The sequence below is a fragment of the Helianthus annuus genome, chromosome 4 (assembly GCF_002127325.2).
Source record: "Helianthus annuus cultivar XRQ/B chromosome 4, HanXRQr2.0-SUNRISE, whole genome shotgun sequence".
NCBI classification, from domain to species: domain Eukaryota; kingdom Viridiplantae; phylum Streptophyta; class Magnoliopsida; order Asterales; family Asteraceae; genus Helianthus; species Helianthus annuus.
This window is the reverse complement of record NC_035436.2, coordinates 177,960,651-177,984,333: the sequence shown is the minus strand read 5'-3', so window position 1 is coordinate 177,984,333 and position 23,683 is coordinate 177,960,651. Positions and strand designations below refer to the sequence as shown.

Below are 23,683 nucleotides of genomic sequence, written 5' to 3'. Positions count from 1 at the left end.
GGTCAAACCTTTCTAAAAGTAGAAAAAATAAAACAATTAACAGGACATTGTTAACAGGGGAATTCTATTGGAACACCTGATTATCTATCTGCATACCTTATGCCCACTCGAGACCGACCTCTGGATCACACGTGTTGAATGATCAAGAGAAACTTCTTCGAGCTAACTACCGATATCTCATCCTTCTTATCTTGCTATTAAAGAGGTATAATAGCTAATAAAATCTATTTAACTTTTGAAGTTTGTATATTCTCTAACTTTTGAAGGTTCTTTATATGCTTCTTTCCTGATGCATGTCTGTGTCGAACAGTTTCTCCGTCGCTAATTTCTCCACTCACCGTGAAATCGAACAATTTCTTCATAGATTCCGTCTGGTTTCAAAACCGGTTGAGGATTACGAGGTTCTAGACTCGTTCAAGGCATGCTTGTTTGTGCGGTTTATAGAAATAAGGATGCATTCCACGGTAAACGATGCAGCTGATGAAACCGAAGCTGTTATTTCGGTTGTTCAGTACATCCGAGACGATTCAAGTGAGTCCTATGAAGCAAGTGTCTGTCTATTCAATTGAGAGGAATCATTGCATTACATCCCCGTTGAAAACAAGTGGTTGTAATGATGGGACACTTGATTTGAAACGCATTGTTGAGAAATTTATAGTTTAATACGCATCGTATAGGCCTATATGATGCGTATTAATCGATGAAATTACTGAAATACCCCTGTTTTCTGATAAATTCAGGGGTATTTTTGAGAAAATTCGAAGTTTAATACGCATCGTATAGGTCTATACGATGCGTATTAAGCCGATATACGATACAACATAGGCCTATAAGATCGTATATGGCATAATTTCAAATTTAGTTTTATCTTGTTTCCCTCGGTTCGACGCGTATACTTGTTGTTTTTTGCCGAACTTTCACATATTTTGTCGTTTTATGACGTATACCTTCAACATACGTCATTTCGGTGACGTTCGGTTGCGTGCGAATACCATATTCTATGATTACGTACAGTTTTGTTTGAAATCCACTTGTACTGCATAATGTCGTGTTATATGTATACGCATGTGGAAATATCATTAGTCGCGTATTTTGACGTATTTTTGCCTATCTTGACGTATTCTAACATATTGTTGCGTATTTTATAGTATTTTGACGTATTTGAACGTATTCTAACGTATTTTAGCTTATTTTAACCTATTTTAGGGTATTTTTACGTATTTCGGCGTATTTTAATGTATTTCCATGTATTTTTTTTGTAATATGACGTATATTAACATATTGCAGCGTATTTTAGCATATTTTTGTGTATTTTATCGTATTTTAGCGTATTTTATCGTATTTTAGCGTATTTTAGGGTATTTTTGCGTATTTTGGAGTTTTGTTTTGTATTTTAGAGTTTTTTTTTCGTATTTTAGAGTATTTTAGCATATGTTAAAGGATAACACCAACAAGTTCTCCACAGTTTGTTATTCAGATCTCTATTCGGTCATCTTTCCAAACTACAACACACGATAATTTTAAACTTTATAGTGTGTGATTTGACTAGGACAGGATTGAAGGTGATTTATACTTTTAATGAGCTGTCACAGTTGTCGAATTCGTTGCGTGCATTCTTATTGTTTAGACAACAACAGATAATGAACAGATTGTTGGACTTCTTGTTCCAAATGCAGCTGTAGGATCCGTACTTAAAGGTCTCTCTAAAATATGCAACCGAGACAACCTTGTTAATTTTAATGAAGCAATGAAAATTGAATGTGCAAACTGCAACCGTTTTTTTACTACGGAAACGGTGGCTATGCGAAATACAAACCGCAATCGTTTGTGACAATGGGAAACACTAGCAAAAGAAACAAATATTTTTAGAGAAGCATTGTGTCACACCCCGTGTTTCGAAAGTCAAAGTCAAAGTCAAAGATTGAAGTCAAAGGAAGAAAAGATTGCTAATTGTGATCTGTCACTCCTTGCTCAATTCCTGTTTTGACTTCTTGACTTGTAGATAATCTTTTTATGCTTTTACGTTAGTTGTATTATGTGGAGTACTTGTTAATAATCGAGGTTTAATCAATATCTATCGCATGTTTTATCGCTTATCGCATCGCAATCGCACTCGAAACTCGAATTATGCGTTCTGGATATTGTTTTACGTGTGCGTGTTACTTATGTGTTACTTGTGCATGTTTATTTATGTTTATATTGTGGTGATCAATCGAAACGCAATCGCAACTCAATCGCAATCGAATCGCAAATGCTAAACGCAAGTTGATTATGATGATTGTATGTTAGATATAGTAGTTGGGATTAAAAGTAATTTAATGGGAAACTCTATCACATCGCAACGCTCAACACGTGAATCGAAGCCGCAAGACTCATCGCGCCAATCACTCGAATCGAGTGGCCAACCGATCGAGTTGCCACCTGATCGGGCTGCCACCCGATCGAGTTGCCACCCGATTGACCCGCCATTTTCCCCACTTTCCTTTTATGGAAACCCTATAAATACCCCTTATATGTCAACATCACTTGATGTTGACAGCTCTCACTCGACCAGCTCACTGCAGCCCACTTTTCTTCCGATTTCTCGCGATTCTTGTAAGTTTTCAACCTAAATCTTGTACTTTCTTGATCTACACGCACTCCTACACCTTTCTATCTTTTGAATCTTAACTTTTAACCGTGAAATCACTAGATTTGAGGTGTTCTAGGATGATGTCATCATGGTGTTTATAAGAACTTCATGTTTTAGCTTCAATCCACCAAGAGCAACTTAGATCTGAACAATTTCCACTTGAATAAACAAAGATCTTGCATAGATCTGAACATATTCAAGGTGAAAAGGATTGAAAGATGGTTTTCTAACTTTCTTTCAACTCTTTTACACTCAATGCACTCAAAACCGATAGAATCGGAACTTGTTCTAATCTTCTACTCCTTCTTATTGATGTGTTGGTTCAAGATCCGGATTCTATCCAAGAGATTATTGATTCCGGGTTAAACATGAAACACCGTCTCGAGAAGTTAACTGGTCGGACTAGGGTGGTTCCTATCCGATCGGGTCACTAAGTCTTGACGAGGTTTCTGTTGTTTGACACGTTGTCGAATAGTCTCGAGAAAACCGCAAACTATCAAAACAAACAAGTATAAAGACGATCAGGTCAACTGGGACGGATTGCCGTCCGATCGGATTGCGGTCCGATCGGATTACGGTCCGATCTGATTGCCACCCGCCCGGATAGCCACCCGATCGGCTTGCACCTTGGGTCCCGCACTTAACGGTTATTTCAACTTTTGAGGTTTGAACATCGAACGGAATGTCGTCCGATCGGATTACCACCCGACCATGTGATGTTTTGGCTTCAACACTTAAACAATTTTCAACATGTTCAATGCGTACGGATTGCCACCCGATCGGATAGCCATCCGATCGAGTGACCGTCCTGCAGTGAACTTGTTCTCAAACTGAGAAGCCTCGCCAATCGGATCGTCGTCCGATCGAACAGCCGTTTGATCGACCGACCTGAAAGGTAGAGATACTTCTCTATTTTTAAAATGCTACAACGAAAACTTCAAAAGACAAGCCATCATACACAAACACATCCATCCCAAACGAGGTAACAATCCAATCGCGTGGTCACCCGATCGGATGACCATCCGAACGGATTGTCACCCGATCGACTGGCCATCCGATCGGATTGCCTTCCGATCGAATTACCGTCCGATCCATTGACACTTTACACCTTTTTACGCGCCGCTTATCGTTTATGTTTTCGTTCTGATCAGGCTAAACTCACTCTAGCGCTCCCTTCAATCCATCATCGCTGTGAGTATACTCGAACCCTTTTTGCTTTACGCACTTTTGGGTGTTACATACGTTACTTATTCTAAATCACATCGAACACACTACGCAATACTTTAACGCTAACCGTTACCGCATGTTATATGTGACTTAATGAATGCTTGTTTGTTATGTTTACACATGAATTGCTGTCTACCTGCCTTAGCAACGATAGTTCTATAGTTTGGACTCAGCACCTGTTCACTCAGGGGTTGTTAAGGACAATTGATTACATGGTTCATAGCGGTGAATATGTATTACAAACTGCCTTGTGCAGTCAACCCGCAGTCATTGGTATTGATAGGATCATGTCGATAACTTACGTGCTTCATTTCACACTGTGTACGTGCTGGTTATGCGTAATCGATTTCAAACTCTATTATATCTATCAAACTTGTATGCTCACCTTTACACTATGTGTATTGAATTTTACATTAACCTATGTGGCAGGTGCTTAAGATGTTTAAATGCTTGGCTTGCTGTGAAATCGAGGCTAGGAAAGGTCTAGAAACAAATAAATGAATTGTCTTTATCTAAATTTTGAGTTGTCGAAACAGAACAATTTGTCTTGATTTTGCCTGTAATAATTATGTTACTTTTTATCTCATGGTATGGGACGTGATGTTTTAAGTAATTGGTAATTGTAGTTGTTATGGAAACTTCTGGACAATCTGTTTCGCTCAGTGCCACGACCCGATGTTTCCGCCATCGGTTGGGGTGTGACAGATTGGTATCAGAGCCATAACTATAAGGAATTAGGCAAGACTCGACCTAGTCTGGGTCGATGTCTTAGAAACGACCTAGTATATATTTAGGTGCCAACAGACCAACTTGTGCATGCCCTGTAGGGGTTATGTACGAGCTTACTTACTATTTCAAAAATGAACGAGCGATTAGGTCGAGATTAGGTGTGAAAACCGCAAACTCTCGACTAAATTCCTTGTTTGACCGGCATTTCTATCTATAAACGGGAGAATTCGCGTTGAATCAGGAGTGAAATCCTTACTTTGACGCACAATTCTTCCTTTTTTATTAAAACAAGAACGAAGTTGTTAAGTCAGGGGTGAAACCCGAACCTTGACGACTTGTTCCGATCTCTATTTTTGGTTTTACAAAACTCTCACCAAAGTCTCGACGAACTCCGACGACTTGCAGTTGCACTATAGCTTTAAGGATGCGTGCCGATCGCCCAAATTCGAGGCGAGAGCACAGTCCCGAAGGACAAAGTGTGTACTGAAAGTCCTTGTGAATAGTCGAACCACTTTGGATAGTCAACGTCTAACAAGTCGCAGACAATCCATTCTCGATTTTATGTGTTTTCGATTCTGAGCTCGCAACTGCCGACTCTGATATTTCAACGCTTTTTATGTAGATTTTATGTGTTTTATGTGACTTTATCTGTTTATGTGTTTTCGATTTTTGGTGATTTGTTCGCTTTTCGCTCTCGCTTTGATCAACACACACGACCCGCACTACACATCTATCTCAATACGCTAAGAAATTGCTTGGGAATCACTATACGCTATGTTGCTCGCTAATCGCAATCGCTATTCTCGAAGCTCGCGGACTTTGAATGATAGGTTTCTGTATTCTGACTGCCTCTTGTGCTTCTGTGTTTCTATGCTTCTGTGCTTTCCGTGCTTATGTGCTTCTGTGCTTATGTGGATCTGTGATTATGTGTCTATGTGTTTATGAGTTACGTGACTATGTTCCTGAGCTTTAGTAGTATTAGGCGTGTGAGGTGAGATTCGATTATTTTGTGTCTTAGTCCTATGGCGATGTCTGTTGCACACAATGTCGTCATCTGGATCCCGTCACTCGCGCGCTGCTCACCAGAGCCAGAAAGACAAACTCCTTGCTGCTCTCGTCGCTAAGCAAATGGCGAAGGTTGTTCCTCAGATCGTGAGTGAACTATACAAGAATGTGAGCAAATCGTCTGAGGAGTCCAGGACTGAAACCCTAAAAGCTGCTTTCAGCTTCAAGCAGTTTAAAGCTTGCGGACCGAAAGAATTCACTGGCGAAGATGGCCCTACGACTTTGTTTCAATGGTTCGATTCAATTGAGGGCACCCTGCGCCAGAGCGGTTGTCCTGACAATCTTCGCACTCTGAATGCTACCAGCTTCTTCCAGTCCCGCGCTTTAGACTGGTGGACGGCCGAGAGAAACAAACACGAAAACGACGCAACTTATGGTCTGTCATAGGACGAGTTGAAGAACGTCCATGTTTGAAGAGTTTTGCCCTCCCCATGAGCGCCAAAAGCTGGAAGATGAATTCTGGCACATAAAGGAGAAGGATGGTGACAACGTTGCTTTAACCGCTCGCTTCAAGCAGCTCAGTATTATCTGTCCTGATCAAGTCAAGACTGCTGATATGACAATCAAGAAGTACATCCGAGCTCTGCCGGATTGTGTTGCAGATTTTGTGCATGCTTCAAAGCCAGCAACAATCGAGGAAACTTACCTTCTTGCCGCTGAGATCAACGACAAGCGAGTCAAGTCTGGCTTCTGGGATAAAGCTTCCAAGAACCTGCATCAAGCTACCGCCGCACCAACCGCTGAAACAGCCGCCGCTCCCAAGTCTTCAAAGTCCTCTCGTCGCAAGAGGAAGAACAACAACAGCAACTCCAGCAACAAGAACTATGTTGTCACTACTGCTGCCCCGCTCCAAACCGTACCAGCTCCGCAGCAACCTCAACACCGATCAGCTCAAGCACCAGTTACCCAAGCACCGCCCGTAAAGCATGCTTACACTGGTCCTCACCATGCTTACCCGAAATGTACCTATCATCATCCAGTGGGAATCGCCTGCCGATTTTGTGTGCATTGCAACATGTACGACCACTTCACCACCAACTGCCATACAGGTCCTCGACAAGCACCAGCTCAAGCTACTGCTCATCAAGTTCTACTTCCCGCTCCTCAAGGCCAGCAAGCGGCTCAGGAACCCGCGATCAATGCTAGAGTCTGCTTCGCGTGTGGTGGTCCCAACCACTTCGCGAACATGTGCCCAAACCGAGTTGTGAAACAAGAGCCTCAGCAGCAGCAACAGCCTCAGCAGCAACAACAACAAGCCGCCCGTGCCAGAACTTTCAACATCAATGTGCGCCAGGCCCAGGCTGACAACAATGTGGTTAATGGTACGTTTCTCGTGAATGGTATTTATGCTTCGTGTTTGTTTAATACTGGTGCCGATAACTGTTATGTATCGTTTGAGTTCGAAAAGCTCCTTAATCGTAAGCGCTCCCATCTCCCTTCGACGTTCGCTGTTGAAGTTGCCACCGGAAGAACTGTCGCCGTCATTTCTGTTGTTCGTGATTGTACTCTCGAGCTGAACAATCACGTCTTTCCGATTGATCTCATTCCGATGCAGCTCGGAAGTTTTGACCTCATAGTAGGCATGGACTTTCTTCGTGAAAACCATGTTGAAGTTGTGTGCTTTGATAAGATGATTCGATTCTCGCTTGCTAATGGTGACCAACTATGTGTTTATGGTGAAACAGCTTCGAAAGGTCTCAAGCTTATGTCATGTGTCCAAGCTAGCAAGTATCTCCACAAGGAATACAAAGCTTTCTTGGCTAATATTGTAGTAGCAGAGAAGGAAAAGAAAGGAAGATCTGGTGTGAATGATGTTCCAGTGGTTCGAGAATTTCCTAACGTTTTTCCTGAGGATCTTCCCGGCCTTCCGCCAAGTCGTGATATCGAGTTTCGTATCGACCTCATTCCTGGAGCCAACCCTATTGCTAAAGCTCCTTATCGACCCGCTCCGTCCAAAATGCGTGAACTCTCGAGTCAGCTCCAGGAATTACTTGATAAAGGTTTCATTCGCCCGAGCACCTCTCCATGGGGCGCACCAGTCCTTTTCGTCAAAAAGAAGGATGGGTTGTTTCGGATGTGCATCGACTATCGGGAATTGAATTAGTTGACTATCAAGAATCGCTATCCCCTGCCTCGAATTGATGATTTATTTGACCAGCTACAAAGTGCTACGTGTTTCTCGAAGATCGATCTACGCTCAGGCTATCACCAGTTAGGCATCCAAGAGGAGGATATACCCAAAACCGCTTTTCGCACTTGTTACGACCATTATGAGTTTATTGTTATGCCTTTTGGTTTAACCAACGCATCCGCGGTTTTCATGGATCTGATGAATTGCGTGTGTAAACCATTTCTTGACCGCTTCGTCATCGTGTTCATCAATGATATCCTGATCTATTACAACTCGAAAACCGAACACGCGCAACATCTACGTTTGGTTCTCGAACTGCTCCAAGGGAATCGACTCTATGCCAAGTTCTCCAAGTGCGAATTTTGGCTGGAGGAGGTTCAATTCCTTGGTCATATTGTCAATAGTCAAGGTATTCATGTCAACCCCGCGGAGATTGAAGTTGTTAAGAGTTCGGTTACACCGAAGAACCTGTCTGAAGTCCGTTCTTTTCTCGGACTAGCGGGCTATTATCATCGATTTATCGAATGGTTCTCTAAAATCGCCATGTCGCTTACCTCTCTCACGCATAAAGAGAGATCCTTTGTTTGGGGAACTGAACAAGAGTCTGCTTTCCAAACCCTCAAGAATATGCTTTGCCATGCTCCCGTCCTTGCTTTACCTGATAGAAACGACGACTTAATCGTCTATTGTGAAGCCTCGAACCTTGGCCTTGGTTGTGTTCTCATGCAACGAGACAAGGTTATCGCCTACGCATCTCGTCAGCTCAAGATCCACGAGAAGAACTATACAACCCACGACCTCGAGCTCGGCGCAGTTGTTTTTGCGTTGAAGATTTGGCGACACTACCTGTATGGTACCAAGTGTACGATCTTCACAGATCATAGGAGCCTACAACACATCTTCAGCCAGAAAGAACTTAATATGCGTCAACGCCGATGGGTAGAACTTCTCAATGATTACGACTGTGAGATTCATTATCATCCAGGCAAGGCAAATGTCATTGCCGATGCTCTAAGCCGACGAAGCTATTTGCATAGCGCTCGTAATGTTCAAGCCCAGCATCATCTCGAAACCCTCATTCGCGAAGCCCAACATGCTTGTTTTACCGAACACACTTTGAAGAAGGAAAGGATCTATCACGATGGAGCCCATCTTGTGAATAAGTCAAATGGGATATTCCACTATCTGGACCGAATTTGGATCCCTAAGCGGACCGATTTATGACAGATTTGGATGGACGGAGCCCACAAATCCTGATATTCTATTCATCCCGGTGCCGATAAAATGTACCAGGACCTTCACTACAAGTACTGGTGGCCGGGCAAGACGAGAGATATCGCTCTCTATGTTTCGAAGAGCCTGACTTGCTCGAAAGTCAAGGCTGAGCACCAAAGGCCCTCTGGCTTGCTTGAACAACCCGCGATCCCTATGTGGAAGTGGGAAAGCATAGCTATGGACTTCATAACGAAACTTCCGCGCACGCCATCAAGTCACGACAGCATCTGGGTTGTCGTTGACCGTTTGACCAAATCTGCTCATTTTCTGCCAATACGAGAAGATTATAAGGTAGAAAGATTAGCCTGAATCTACACCGATGAGATCATTTGTCGACATGGGACGCCTCGCGACATTATCTCTGACCGTGATGCTCGGTTTACCTCGCGTCTTTGGGAAACATTTCAAACGGCTCTCGGTACTACGCTTAATCTAAGTATCGCTTTTCATCCCCAAACCGACCGTCATACTGAAAGAACGATCTGTACCCTTGAAGACATGCTCCGTTCGTGTGTCATAGATTTCGGTGGTAGTTGGGACGCATACTTACCTTTAGTCGAATTCTCGTACAATAACAGTTATCATTCCAGCATTCAAATGGCACCATTTGAGGCATCATACGGAAGAAAATGTCGATCGCCTATTGGGTGGCACAAGATCGGGCACTCGCAATTAACCGGTCCTGAGCTATTGCAAGAAACGATTGACAAAATCCTCCAAATTCGAGACAATCTGCTGAAAGCTCGGAGTCGTCAGAAAAGTTACGCCGATAGACGACGCAAGCCCCTTGATTTTGACGTTGGCGACCATCTACTCCTAAAGGTATCACCTTGGAAGGGTGTGGTCAGATTCGGCAAGAAAGGGAAACTCGCGCCTCGATATGTTGGACCCTTTAAGATTCTGGAAAGAATCGGAAAAGTGGCCTACAGACTCGAACTACCGGAGGAACTTAGCAACGTCCACCTGACTTTCCATGTGTCAAACCTCAGAAAGTGTCTGGCTGAGCATGATCTGTATGTACCTCTTGAAGATCTTCAAGTAAACGAAACACTACACTTCGTAGAGAAGCATGTCGAGATCATGGATCACCAAACCAAGCAGCTCAGACGCTCGCGCATTCCCATTGTGAAGGTTCGATGGGAAGGCAAACGAGGCACCGAGTTCACTTGGGAACTCGAAAGCGACATGAAGGCAAAGTACCCGCAGTTGTTTGTTACGGCTTCGGCCTAATTTCGGGACGAAATTCCCTTAAGTAGGGGAGGCTGTAACACCCCGTGTTTCGAAAGTCAAAGTCAAAGTCAAAGATTGAAGTCAAAGGAAGAAAAGATTGTTAATTGTGATCTGTCGCTCCCTGCTCAATTCCTATTTTGACTTCTTGACTTGTAGATAGTCTTTTTATGCTTTTATGTTAGTTGTATTATGTGGAGTGCTTGTTAATAATCGAGGTTTAATCAATGTCTATCGCATGTTTTATCGCTTATCGCATCTTAATCACACTCGCAACTCAAATTATGCGTTCTGGATATTGTTTTATGTGTGTGTTACTTATGTGTTACTTTTGCATGTTTATTTATGTTTATATTGTGGTGATCAATCAAAACGCAATCGCAACTCAATCGCAATCGAATCGCAAACGCTAAACGCAAGATGATTATGATGATTGTATGTTAGATATAGTAGTTGGGATTAAAAGTAATTTAATGGGAAACTCTATCGCCTCGCAACGCTCAACACGTGAATCGAAACCGCAAGACTCGACGCGCCAATCACTCGAATCGAGTGGCCAACCGATCGAGTTGTCACCCGATCGGGCTGCCACCCGATCGAGTTGCCACCCGATCGACCAGCCATTTTCCCCACTTTCCTTTTATGTAAACCCTATAAATACCCCTTATATGTCAACATCACTTGATGTTGACAACTCTCACTTGACCAGCTCGCTCCAGCCCACTTTTCTTTCGATTTCTCGCGATTCTTGTAAGTTTTCAACCTAAATCTTGTACTTTCTTGATCTACACGCACTCCTACACCTTTCTTTCTTTTGAATCTTAACTTTTAACCGTGAAATCACTAGATTTGAGGTGTTCTAGGATGATGTCATCATGGTGTTCATAAGAACTTCATGTTTTGGCTTTAATCCACCAAGAAGAACTTAGATATGAACGATTTCCACATGAATAAACAAAGATCTTGCATAGATCTGAACATATTCAAGGTGAAAAAGATTGAAAGATGGTTTTCTAACTTTCTTTCAACTCTTTTACACTCAATGCACTCAAAACCGATAGAATCGGAGCTTGTTCTAATCTTTTACTCCTTCTTGTTGATGTGTTGGTTCAAGATCCGGATTCTATCCGAGAGATTACTGATTTTGGGTTAAATATGAAACACCATCTCGAGCAGTTAACTGGTCGGACTAGGGTGGTTCATATCCGATCGGGTCACTAAGTCTTGACGAGGTTTCTATTGTTTGACACGTTGTCGAACAGTCTCGAGAAAACCGCAAACTATCAAAACAACCAAGTATAATGACGATCAGGTCAACTGCGACGGATTGCCATCCGATCGGATTGCCGTCCGATCGGATTGCCACCCGATCGGCTTGCACCTTGGGTTCCGCACTTAACTGTTATTTCAACTTTTGAGGTTTGAACATCGAACGGATTGTCTTCCGATCGGATTGCCGTTCGATCGGATTACCACTCGACCATGTGATGTTTTGACTTCAACACTTAAACAATTCTCAACATGTTCAATGCGTACGGATTGCCACCCGATCAGATAGCCATCCGATCGAGTGACCGTCCTGCGGTGAACTTGTTCTCAAACTGAGAAGCCTCGCCAATCGGATCGTCGTCCGATCGAACGGCCGTTCAATCGACTGACCTAAAAGGTAGAGATACTTCTCTATTTTTAAAATGCTACAACGAAAACTTCAAAAGACAAGCCATCATACACAAACACATCCATCCCAAACGAGGTAACAATCCAATCGCATGGTCACCCGATCGGATGACCATCCAAACAGATTATCACCCGATCGACTGGCCATCCGATCGGATTGCCATCCGATCGGATTACCGTCCGATCCATTGACACTTTACACCTTTTTACGCGCCGCTTATCATTTATGCTATCGTTCTGATCAGGCTAAACTCAATCTAGCGCTCCCTTCAATCCATCATCGCTGTGAGTATACTCGAACCCTTTTTGCTTTACGCACTTTTGGGTGTTACATACGTTACTTACTCTATATCACATCGAACACACTACGCAATAGTTTAACGCTAACCGTTACCGCATGTTATACGTGACTTAATGAATGCTTGTTTGTTATGTTTACACATGGATTGCTGTCTACCTGCCTTAGCAACGATAGTTCTATAGTTTGGACTCAGCACCTGTTCACTCAGGGGTTGTTAACGACAATTAATTGCATGGTTCATAGTGGTGAATATGTATTACAAACTGCCTTGCGCAGTCAACCCGCAGTCATTGGTATTGATAGGATCATGTCGATAACTTACGTGCTTCATTTCACACTGTGTACGTGCTGGTTATGCGTAATCGATTTCAAACTCTATTATATCTATCAAACTTGTATGCTCACCTTTACACTATGTGTAACAACCCAAAAATATAAAACCTTGTATTAGAATTGTAAATTATATAATCAATTAACTAGGAATTTATAACCTAGTTAAATACAAGACTTGAGGTGGCATATAACAAAGTTAAATCAATTAGATTATAAATTAAATAAGGTTTAGGGACCAATCTTGCCAAACTTGAAACCTAATTACTAAAATAGTGAATAATTACACCCAAACACACACTGGTGTGTGCTTGGATCGAACAGAAGGCAGGGGCGACCAGAGGTTTCTTCAAACCCTAGTTTTCACATAAAATCTCTGAATTGAAGCCTCAAATCTACTCTAAATCAAGTCTTGAACATAAATTAGTGATCACCTCGTCGTAGAGATCAAGAGGTATGTAAAATTTTGGTATTTTGTTTCATCTTGAATTCTAGGTTAAATGGAAGAAACTGAAGTTGAGCCTAAATATGTGATACATGAATGAATTTGAAGTAATATGATGTCTAGGGTTAAACCCTAGATGATTTCTTGTGAAAATCATTGCATGATACTTGAAGAATTTATAGTCACCATTGTAGGTGATTTATGAAATTGTAGAGACTAGACAAACACTAGGATTATGATTTCTATTCTATTGGAAAACTGAATTTGTATGATGAAATTCAGCAATTTGAATGATAAAAGAGTGTAAATTGCTTAAAATGAAGTGAATTTAGATGTAAATAACATGTCAAGAACCTAGTAATGATTATGTAGAAATCTGATCACTAGGTGTTTGTAGAAACGCCTAAGTGAAGATCAAAATGTTAATAATCGGACAAAACGCAGATTTGATTTCAGTAATATATTGTCCGTTAATGAGTATGAAAGAGTTCTAAATTTGGTTGCGAATGGAACTCTTTAGGTAAAGAATCCGGGTCGTCAAGTGGACAAGCCGGGGGTGATACACGCTTAAAGGGTGCGCTTTGAAGGTACGTAATCTATAGTCTCGTTAAATTTTATTTATGGTAAGATTCATGTTGTTATATCGAAATTTGTAAACAAGGAAAAACTCACTATGTCACAGAAGTGACAAAGTGAATTAGACAAGTAAAACAGGTCAAAAACATGAGCCCTTATAGAGGGACAATAGTTTGGAACATTCACTTGTTGAATGATTCCGGAAAGCATGGTTAAAGTCGTGAAAATAAGCATGATAATTATAGCACAAGCGACCCTCGGGAGGGAAGCAAATGCTCATACTCGATAATTGTAGAAGCATGGTAATAGCCCTAAGCTTTGGGGGTGGTATAATGCAACCTTTGTTAATGGGTTGGGTAAACGAAACAAGGAAATCAGGGACAATTCATTGGCATCTCGGTTTCCGTGATGTGAAATTTACATGGTTAGATCCGTGATTTTACTACGGACTCATAGGAAAAAGAATCGGTAAAAACGGACTACCGAGCAATAAGTTATGACCTTTTAAAGCTTGAAAATAGTGAATTTCCAGAGCTGGGTAAAAATGCAGGTTTTAAACCTGCACCTGCTAGAAAAAGGGTTCCCCCGCGCCACGCGGAAGAATCCTTTTAGACCCCCGCGATACGCGGGAGCCGTCGCGACACGCGAAAGGTTCCAGGAATTCCCCCGCGACACGCGGCAGAATCAAAGCAGGAAAATTATTATATTTTTTATATATTTTCATGTTGGAACTTGATTTCATACATTCTAATGTTGTCAAAACTAATATTTTGGATGGTTTTGACCTTAGGTACGGCTCGTGGTCATGGATGTTGATCAAGCAATGGAATTCAAGAACCGAACACATATTTTGAATGCTTCCGCGATTATCTAATCAAGCTAGACGTAGATGTTGTTGTTGAAACTTTGTTAAATGTCATGTTTTTAAACAAGTTAGTATGTTATGTTACTTATTAACTTAACTTTGTAAAAACCAAAAATATGTTTTTTTTTTGTATAAAATATGTGTATTTCCATGATGAAATAATAAGAATATACAACAAGTGTTACAGTTTGGTAATCAGAGCTTCAGGTTACTAACAAGATGTGTTCGGTTCAAGCTTGATCAAACATCCGGTAAGAGTTAGTTGTTTTAAGAAGATTTAGAGAATATAGAAATGAAACACGAACAAATATGCACGAAAAGAGTGTGTGAGCTCACTCAAACAAGAGAAATGCATGAAACAAGAATGGTTGAATCAAGTCATGAACTTGATTAAACCAAAACATGTAAAACATATGTTATAAATGAAATGTTTAACGGTTGATGTAAACATTTCAGTATTAAAGATGGCGGACGGAGGTAATGCGGTGCCTAGAGTCACCGAACAAATAAGAGAAGTGATTGCCGAGGAGGTTGGAAAGGAAATCGAAAATAGTTTGTCTGGTTTTATTGATAAGATTCAAAACACGGTTCTATCAATAGTGGACGAGAGAATCAAGAAATTGGAAGACGACGCTAATTTAACAAAAGAAAAGTCTGGAGGACGAAAGCCTTGTTCATACAAGGAATTCATGGCATGCAAACCGCCAGTATATAATGGGGAAGTGGACCCAATAGTATGCCAACGGTGGCTCAGTGATATCGAGGGAGTATTCGAGAGAACTCATTGTGATGAAAATGACTACGTAGCCTATGGTACGGGTCAATTAAGGGGCCAAGCGAAAGATTGGTGGGATAACAAAAAGAAAGAGATTGGAAGCGAAGCGGCTAAGGCCATGACATGGGAGGAGTTTAAGACACTGTTTCTTAAACATCATAGTCCCAAAGCGGTCATTAATAGAATCAAGGAAGAATTCATGCAACTCAGGCACAAGGGTGAGTCCATAGACAAGATCACGGGGATGTTTATGGATAAGATGAAGATCTGTGATGATTTGGTGACGAATGAAGAACAGAAGATATATTACTACCACAACATGTTGAGTACAGAATATAGAGAGTTCATAACCCCTTCAAATATGAGACCCTTACCGAGATCATTAATGCAGCTCGGGAAAGGGAGATCGAATTGAAAAAGAGCATTGAACGGGGTGAACGGAGGGCGCAAGAGGTAAATCCAAGCCCTACCAAGAAAGCATGAACAAATGAAACCGCGAAGAAATCAGATACGAAAGGTGGGTCGCCAAGTTGTAAAATTAGCGGGAAAGGTCACAAAGGCGAATGCCGGTTCAAGGATAAGCCTTGTCCCATATGCCGAAAAACGGGACATATGGCTATATCATGCCCGGAGAAAGTGACTGTCTGTTACAATTGCTACCGACCGGGTCACAAAAGATCGGAATGCCCAGAACTGGTTGGAAAGAAAGATGGGCAAGACTCGAAAAGTGAAGCCCCGAAAGCAAAAGCAAGATCTTTCCAATTGACCGCTGCAGAAGCAAAAGTCGAACCTGACGTGGTCTCAGGTATATTTACTATAAACTCGATTCCCGCACGTGTGTTATTTGATACGGGTGCGAATAAATCCTTTATTTCATATGGATTTATTCGGCATCCTTCATTTGTTCTAACAAAATTACCTATGCCTTTAGAAGTAGAGCTAGGTAATAACAAGAGCTTTATTGTTTATGACGTATGTGAAAACTGTAAAATGAGCATTGATGACGAAGAATACACAATAGACTTGATTCCGATGTCGATGGGGGAATTCCAAGTGATCGTGGGGATGGATTGGTTATCCCGATACCATGCGAAGGTGGTTTGTTTCCGAAAGGAAATTAAACTGACGACTCCTAGCGGAAAGCAAGTTACGATATACGGTGAAAAAGGAAGTAACCCGGTGCTATGCTCAATGCTAGAAGCCCATAAACTTATGAAACACGGATGCAAGGCTTATATGGTATACGCAAGCGAATCAGAAAAAGAGCCCCTCAAAATTGGAGATGTGCCGGTGGTACGTGATTATGAAGATGTGTTCCCGGAAGAACTCCCGGGAATACCACCAGAACGGGATGTAGAGTTCGGAATCGTATTGATTCCGGGCGCAAAACCCGTGGCCAAGGCACCGTATCGACTCGCTCCGTCCGAGCTACAAGAATTGATGTCACAAATCCAAGAATTACTCGATAAATGGTTCATCCGACCAAGTGTATCCCCGTGGGGCGCACCAGTTCTATTCGTGAAAAAGAAGGATGGCAGTATGCGTATGTTATCGATTACCGAAAGTTAAACAAACTCACGGTGAAGAATCGATACCCACTTCCAAGAATTGATGACTTGTTTGACCAACTACAAGGAGCAAGTTGGTTCTCAAAGATTGATCTCAGATCTGGTTATCACCAACTGAAAGTCAGGGAAGAAGATGTACCAAAAACAGCCTTCCGGACGCGGTACGGGCGTTATGAGTTCCTTGTAATGCCCTTTGGGTTGACAAATGCACCCGCGGCTTTCATGGACCTCATGAACCGGGTTTGCAGACCCATGCTGGATAAGTCGGTAATTGTATTTATCGATGACATTTTAGTATATTCAAAGAATGAAGCTGAGCATGTGCATCATTTGCAAGAAGTGTTAGAGACACTCAGACGAGAAAAGCTCTATGCAAAATTCACAAAGTGCACCTTCTGGCTACGAGAGGTGCAGTTTCTTGGGCATATCATTAGTGCGGATGGAGTATTAGTGGATCCGTCAAAAGTAGAAGCTGTGTCGAAATGGAACACTCCAAGGAATCCTTCAGAAATCCGAAGCTTTTTAGGGCTCGCGGGATATTATTGGAGATTCATACAAGATTTCTCCAAAATTGCTTTACCTTTGACTAAATTGACTCGTAAGGAGGAAAAGTTCGTATGGGGTGTCGAACAGGAGGAGGCTTTCCAAACGCTCAAAGAAAAGTCAACTCAAGCTCCGGTGCTAACATTACCGGAAGGAGTTGACGATATGGTGGTTTATTCGGATGCGTCGTATTCAGGGCTCGGATGTGTTTTGATGCAACGAGGCAAGGTAATCGCCTATGCCTCGAGGCAATTGAAGATCCATGAAAAGAAATACCCGGCCCACGACTTGGAGTTGGCGGCAGTGGTATTTGCTTTAAAAATCTGGAGGCATTACTTATATGGAGTAAAATGTAAAATCTTTACCGACCATAAAAGTTTGAAATATTTCTTCGACCAGAAGGAATTAAACATGAGACAAAGGAGGTGGTTGGAAACGGTCAAGGATTATGACTGTGAGATACACTACCACCCCGGAAAAGCTAATGTGGTGGTGGATGCGTTGAGCCGAAAGGCGGATTGTGCTCCGATACGAGTGCAATCATTGCAGCTTATTGTGACCTCGGGTTTACTTGAACAAATTCGAGGAGCACAAAATGAAGCAGTAAAGACGGAAAACTGGAGAAAGGAAAGGATTGTTGGCCAAGTTAAGGATCTCGAAGAAGGTAATCATGGTTTAAAAACACGCTTCAATAGAATTTGGGTCCCTAACACCTGTGGAGTTAAAAAGCTTCTGCTCGATGAAGCTCACAAGTCCCGTTATTCCATTCATCCAGGAGCGACCAAGATGTATAACGACCTAAAACAAAACTATTGGTGGCCCGGAATGAAAAGAGATGTTGCTAAATACGTGGAGAAATGCTTGACATGTCTACAAGTCAAGGCGGAGCACCAAAAACCATACGACAAACTTCAACCATTAGAAATCCCGGTTTGGAAATGGGAACACATTACGACGGACCTACTAACCAAACTACCAAGGACGAGCCGCAGATTTGATACTATATGTGTATTTGTTGACCGATTAACTAAGAGTGCTCATTTTATTCCGATACGTGAAACGTATGCGTCCGAAAAGATGTATGAAGTTTACACCAATGAGATCGTAGCGCGCCATGGAGTACCGGTATCCATCGTGTCTGATAGAGATGCCCGGTTCACTTCAAACTTCTGGCGAGATTTCCAAGAGCAGATGGGGACCAAATTGTTCATCAGCACTGCATACCATCCACAGACAGATGGACAAAGTGAAAGAACAATACAAACGTTGGAAGACATGCTTCGGGATGTATAATCGACTTTGGGGGCAATTGGGACGCCTATCTACCATTAGTCGAGTTTTCGTATAATAACAGCTACCATGCAAGTATTGGAATGACACCGTTTGAAATGCTCTACGGTAGGAAATGCCGGACCCCGGTATGTTGGGGTGAAGTGGGTCCACGTGAACTCGCCCGCCAAGATATAATTCGAGCCACTAATGAAAAGATTGATGTGGTTCGGGCACACTTGAAAGTGGCACAAGATAGACAAAAATCGTATGCAGATAAGAGGAGGAGACCGATTGAGTTCCGGGTTGGAGACAAAGTCATGCTTAAAGTATCCCCATGGAAGGGGGTTATTCGGTTCAGAAAGAGAGGAAAGTTGAGCCCAAGATTCATCGGGCCGTTTTCGATTGTTGAACGGGTAGGAAAGGTAGCTTACCGCCTTGAACTGCCGGAGGAGCTAAGCGGAATACATAGCACATTTCATGTGTCACATCTTCGGAAATGTCTAGCGGATGAGACAACTTATATCCACTACGACGACATTGAGGTGGATGATAAACTAAACTACGTGGTAAAGCCTATTGCGATTTTGGATCGTAAGGTGAAAACCTTAAGAAACAAGGAGATCAACCAAGTAAAAGTCAAGTGGGAACATAGAAAGGGCTCGGATACCACATGGGAATCCGAGGAGGAGATGCAACGACTCTACCCCACATTATTTGGTACGTAACCCGGTTTCGAGGACGAAACCCTCTTTAAGGGGGGTGGACTTGTAACAACCCGAAAATATAAAACCTTGTATTAGAATTGTAAATTATATAATCAATTAACTAGGAATTTATAACCTAGTTAAATACAAGACTTGAGGTGGCATATAACAAAGTTAAATCACTTAGATTGTAAATCAAATAAGGTTTAGGGACCAATCTTGCCAAACTTGAAACCTAATTACTAAAATAGTGAATAATTACACCCAAACACACACTGGTGTGTGTGCTTGGATCGAACAGAAGGCAGGGGCGACCAGAGGTTTCTTCAAACCCTAGTTTTCACATAAAATCTCTAAATTGAAGCCTCAAATCTACTCTAAATCAAGTCTTGAACATAAATTAGTGATCACCTCGTCGTAGAGATCAAGAGGTATGTAAAATTTTGGTATTTTTTTTCATCTTGAATTCTAGGTTAAATGGAAGAAACTGAAATTGAGCCTAAATATGTGATACATGAATGAATCTGAAGTAATATGATGTCTAGGGTTAATCCCTAGATGATTTCTTGTGAAAATCATTGCAAGATACTTGAAGAATTTATAGTCACCATTGTAGGTGATTTATGAAATTGTAGAGACTAGACAAACACTAGGATTATGATTTCTATTCTAGTGGAAAACTGAATTTGTATGATGAAATTCAGCAATTTGAATGATAAAAGAGTGTAAATTGGTTAAATTGAAGTGAATTTAGATGTAAATAACATGTCAAGAACCTAGTAATGATTATGTAGAAATCTGATCACTAGGTGTTTGTAGAAACGCCTAAGTGAAGATCAAAGTGTTAATAATCGGACAAAACGCAGATTTGATTTCAGTAATATATTGTCCGTTAATGAGTATGAAAGAGTTCTAAATTTGGTTGCGAATGGAACTCTTTAGGTAAAGAATCCGGGTCATCAAGTGGACAAGCCGGGGGTGATACACGCTTAAAGGGTGCGCTTTGAAGGTACGTAATCTATAGTCTCGCTAAATTTCATTTATGGTAAGCTTCATGTTGTTATATCGAAATTTGTAAACAAGGAAAAACTCACTATGTCACAGAAGTGACAAAGTGAATTAGACAAGTAAAACATGTCAAAAACATGAGCCCTTATAGAGGGATAATAGTTCGAAACATTCACTTGTTGAATGATTTCGGAAAGCATGGTTAAAGTCGTGAAAATAAGCATGAAGATTATAGCACAAACGACCCTCGGGAGGGAAGCAAATGCTCATACTCGATAATTGTAGAAGCATGGTAATAGTCCTAAGCTTTGGGGGTGGTATAATGCAACCTTTGTTAATGGGTTGGGTAAACGAAACAAGGAAATTAGGGACAAGTCATTGGCATCTCGGTTTCCGTGATGTGAAATTTACATGGTTAGATCCGTGATTTTACTACGGACTCATAGGAAAAAGAATCGGTAAAAACGGACTACCGAGCAATAAGTTATGACCTTTTAAAGCTGGAAAATAGTGAATTTCCGGAGCTGGGTAAAAATGCAGGTTTTAAACCTGCACCTGCTGGAAAAAGGGTTCCCCCGCGCCATGCGGAAGAATCCTTTTAGACCCCCGCGATACGCGGGAGCCGTCGCGACACGCGAAAGGTTCCAGGAATTCCCCCGCGACACGCGGCAGAATCAAAGCAGGAAAATTATTATATTTTTTTATATATTTTCATGTTGGAACTTGATTTCATACATTCTAATGTTGTCAAAACTAATATTTTGGATGGTTTTGACCTTAGGTACGGCTCGTGGTCATGGATGTTGATCAAGCAATGGAATTCAAGAACCGAACATATATTTTGAATGCTTCCGCGATTATCTAATCAAGCTAGACGTAGATGTTGTTGTTGAAACTTTGTTAAATGTCATGTTTTTAAACAAGTTAGTATTTTATGTTACTATTAACTTAACTTTGTAAAAACCAAAAATATGTTTTTTTTTTGTATAAAATATGTGTATTTCCATGATGAAATAATAAGAATATACAACAAGTGTTACACTATGTGTATTGAATTTTACTTTAACCTATGTGGCAGGTGCTTAAGATGTTTAAATGCTTGGCTTGCTGTGAAATCGAGGCTAGGAAAGGTCTAGAAACAAATAAATGAATTGTCTTTATCTAAATTTTGAGTTGTCGAAACAGAACAATTTGTCTTGATTTTGCCTGTAATAATTATGTTACTTTTTATGTCATGGTATGGGACGTGATGTTTTAAATAATTGGTAATTGTAGTTGTTATGGAAACTTCTGGACAATCTGTTTCGCTCAGTGCCACGCCCCGATGTTTCCTCCATCGGTTGGGGTGTGACAGATTGAGATTCAAGGGTTTAGTTAGAAAATAATCCTAGATTGTCTAAAGACGCGCTTTTATCATGTGTCGTATGAATGTAATTAAACGGAAGCTATCAATCGAGACCGCATTGTTAATTTTAATGAAGCAATGAAGATTGAATGTGAAAACCACAACCTTTTTTTACTACGGAGTTGAAGCATGAAGAAACGAAACCCTAACATTCGTTGAGTGAGAATGTGTGCAAACTGAAACATGTTGACACGATATAATTGCAAGACTGTTTGTCGGGCTTCCTATGTGACAGGGTGATAAACAACGCTGATATGAACACATACCAACTGATTCAGATTTAAACAATGCACGCCTCAATTAATCTTTTTTACTCTTTTCTTCGATTTCAACAAATATTTTCAATAATCAGTATGCAACAAATCTTTGTGTAGTTATTCGGAATGTTTCGAATTATCATAGAAGACGAAATTTCAGGAACCATTTTTCGTTTTCCTTCAATTTCTAGAACATTCTCCGTAACATGAAGATGTGTCGGGTTCTTCTGCTAGTGGTTTCTGTAACCAATTGGGAACCACATATTTGCTTCAAGATTTATGTATCTGAATCAGGTTCTCAAACAAACACTACTAAAGATGAGTTGGTATTGAGTCAAGAATATGAAGATCACGGTGCAAAGAGACCGCCTTGTTAATTTTAATGAAGCAATGAAGATTGAATGTGCAAACCACAACCGTTTTTTACTATGGAAACGGTGGCTATGGGAAATACAAACCGCAATCGTTTGTGACTATAGGAAACACAAGTTTTCTTTTTGAGCTTGATGGATGTCCGTTATCTCAACGCTTCTCCTTACATTACTGATCTGGAATTGGAGAACCGTTGTGTATTTGCTTACTGATTTGGAATTGGAGATTCGTTGTGTATCTGAATTAGGTTCTCAAACAAACACTACTAAAGATGAGTTGGTATTGAACCAAGAATATGAAGATCACGGTGCAGACACGTGGGAAGAAAGTCATTGGATTGCCGCAGATGGAGTCAAATGTGATCAAACTTGGACATCAGACGTAAATCTTGAAGCAAATATGTTGTTCCCAATTTGCGGAACATAATCCCAGATTGTCTAGATAAGCGCTTTTATCATGTGTCATATGCTAACAAGAGTATGCTGTTCCAAGATCAATTCCAATTGCAGTTTTTTCAACTCTCCTGAACATTTTCAAACAAGTGGTTGTAATGATGGGACCCTTGATTTGAAACACATAATGTGCGTTGATTGGATTATAGATATTCGTTGCGTGCATTCATATTGTTGAGACAACAACAGATAATGAACGAATTGTTGGACTTCTTGTTCCAAATGCAGCTGATGAAACTGGAGCTGTTATCTCGGTTGTTCAATACTTTCTTGATAAATACAATGTTCATCTTCGTTATCCTTTGCTTTCTTCAATTCAAGCAGGAGCGGATGCTAAACGTACTGTTATTACATTTGAGACGATTCAAGTGAGTCCTATGAAGCAATTGTCTGTCTATTCAATTGAGAGGAATCATTGCATTACATCCCTGTTGAAAAATAGAATCGATAAATTTAGGGAAATGGGGTTGAAAGATGATAACCCAACAGTGGAGGATCTCATTCTACAGCTTCGATAAATTCAGGGGTATTCTCAAATAATGTTTCCTAGATGTTTGAAGACCAACAAATGTCCAAAGTGCTGCTTCTTCGTTCGCGTGACAGAAAGCTACCACGTGACAGGAAGCTACCTTGCAAAATTAAAAAAATTAAATCGACACCTTCAATACGCATCATATAGGCGTATACGATGCGTATTACTTTTTGATAAGGGGACATTATCAACCTTTGACTGACATAGAAGTTTGAACCCACCTCAATACGCATCGTATCGTGTAAGCCTATACGATGCATATTGAGGATGTCGATTTAATCCCCAAGGTGTGCCAATAATACGACCCCTAATTAT

The 23,683-nt window shown here is 41.1% G+C and overlaps 1 protein-coding gene across 1 annotated transcript; it reads left to right on the top strand.

Moving 5' to 3' along the window:
• Positions 1 to 14,944: 14,944 nt before the first annotated feature.
• LOC110931295 lies at positions 14,945 to 19,363 on the top strand. The gene is made up of 4 exons (XM_022174694.1): positions 14,945 to 15,293; positions 16,187 to 16,623; positions 17,130 to 17,554; positions 18,721 to 19,363. The coding sequence occupies exons 1-4, from the start codon at positions 14,945 to 14,947 to the stop codon at positions 19,361 to 19,363; spliced, it is 1,854 nt and encodes a 617-aa protein (XP_022030386.1).
• The last annotated feature ends 4,320 nt before the right edge of the window (positions 19,364 to 23,683 follow it).

Coding starts and splice junctions, on each gene's coding strand:
- LOC110931295 (XM_022174694.1), top strand. CDS start 14,945: ATGGCGGACGGAGGTAATGCGGTGCCTAGAGTCACCGAACAAATAAGA. Junction 15,294..16,186: donor AAATGACTACGTAGCCTATG/GTACGGGTCAAT, acceptor CTATGCCTTTAG/AAGTAGAGCTAGGTAATAAC. Junction 17,555..18,720: donor GTGGTTTATTCGGATGCGTC/GTATTCAGGGCT, acceptor GTATAATAACAG/CTACCATGCAAGTATTGGAA.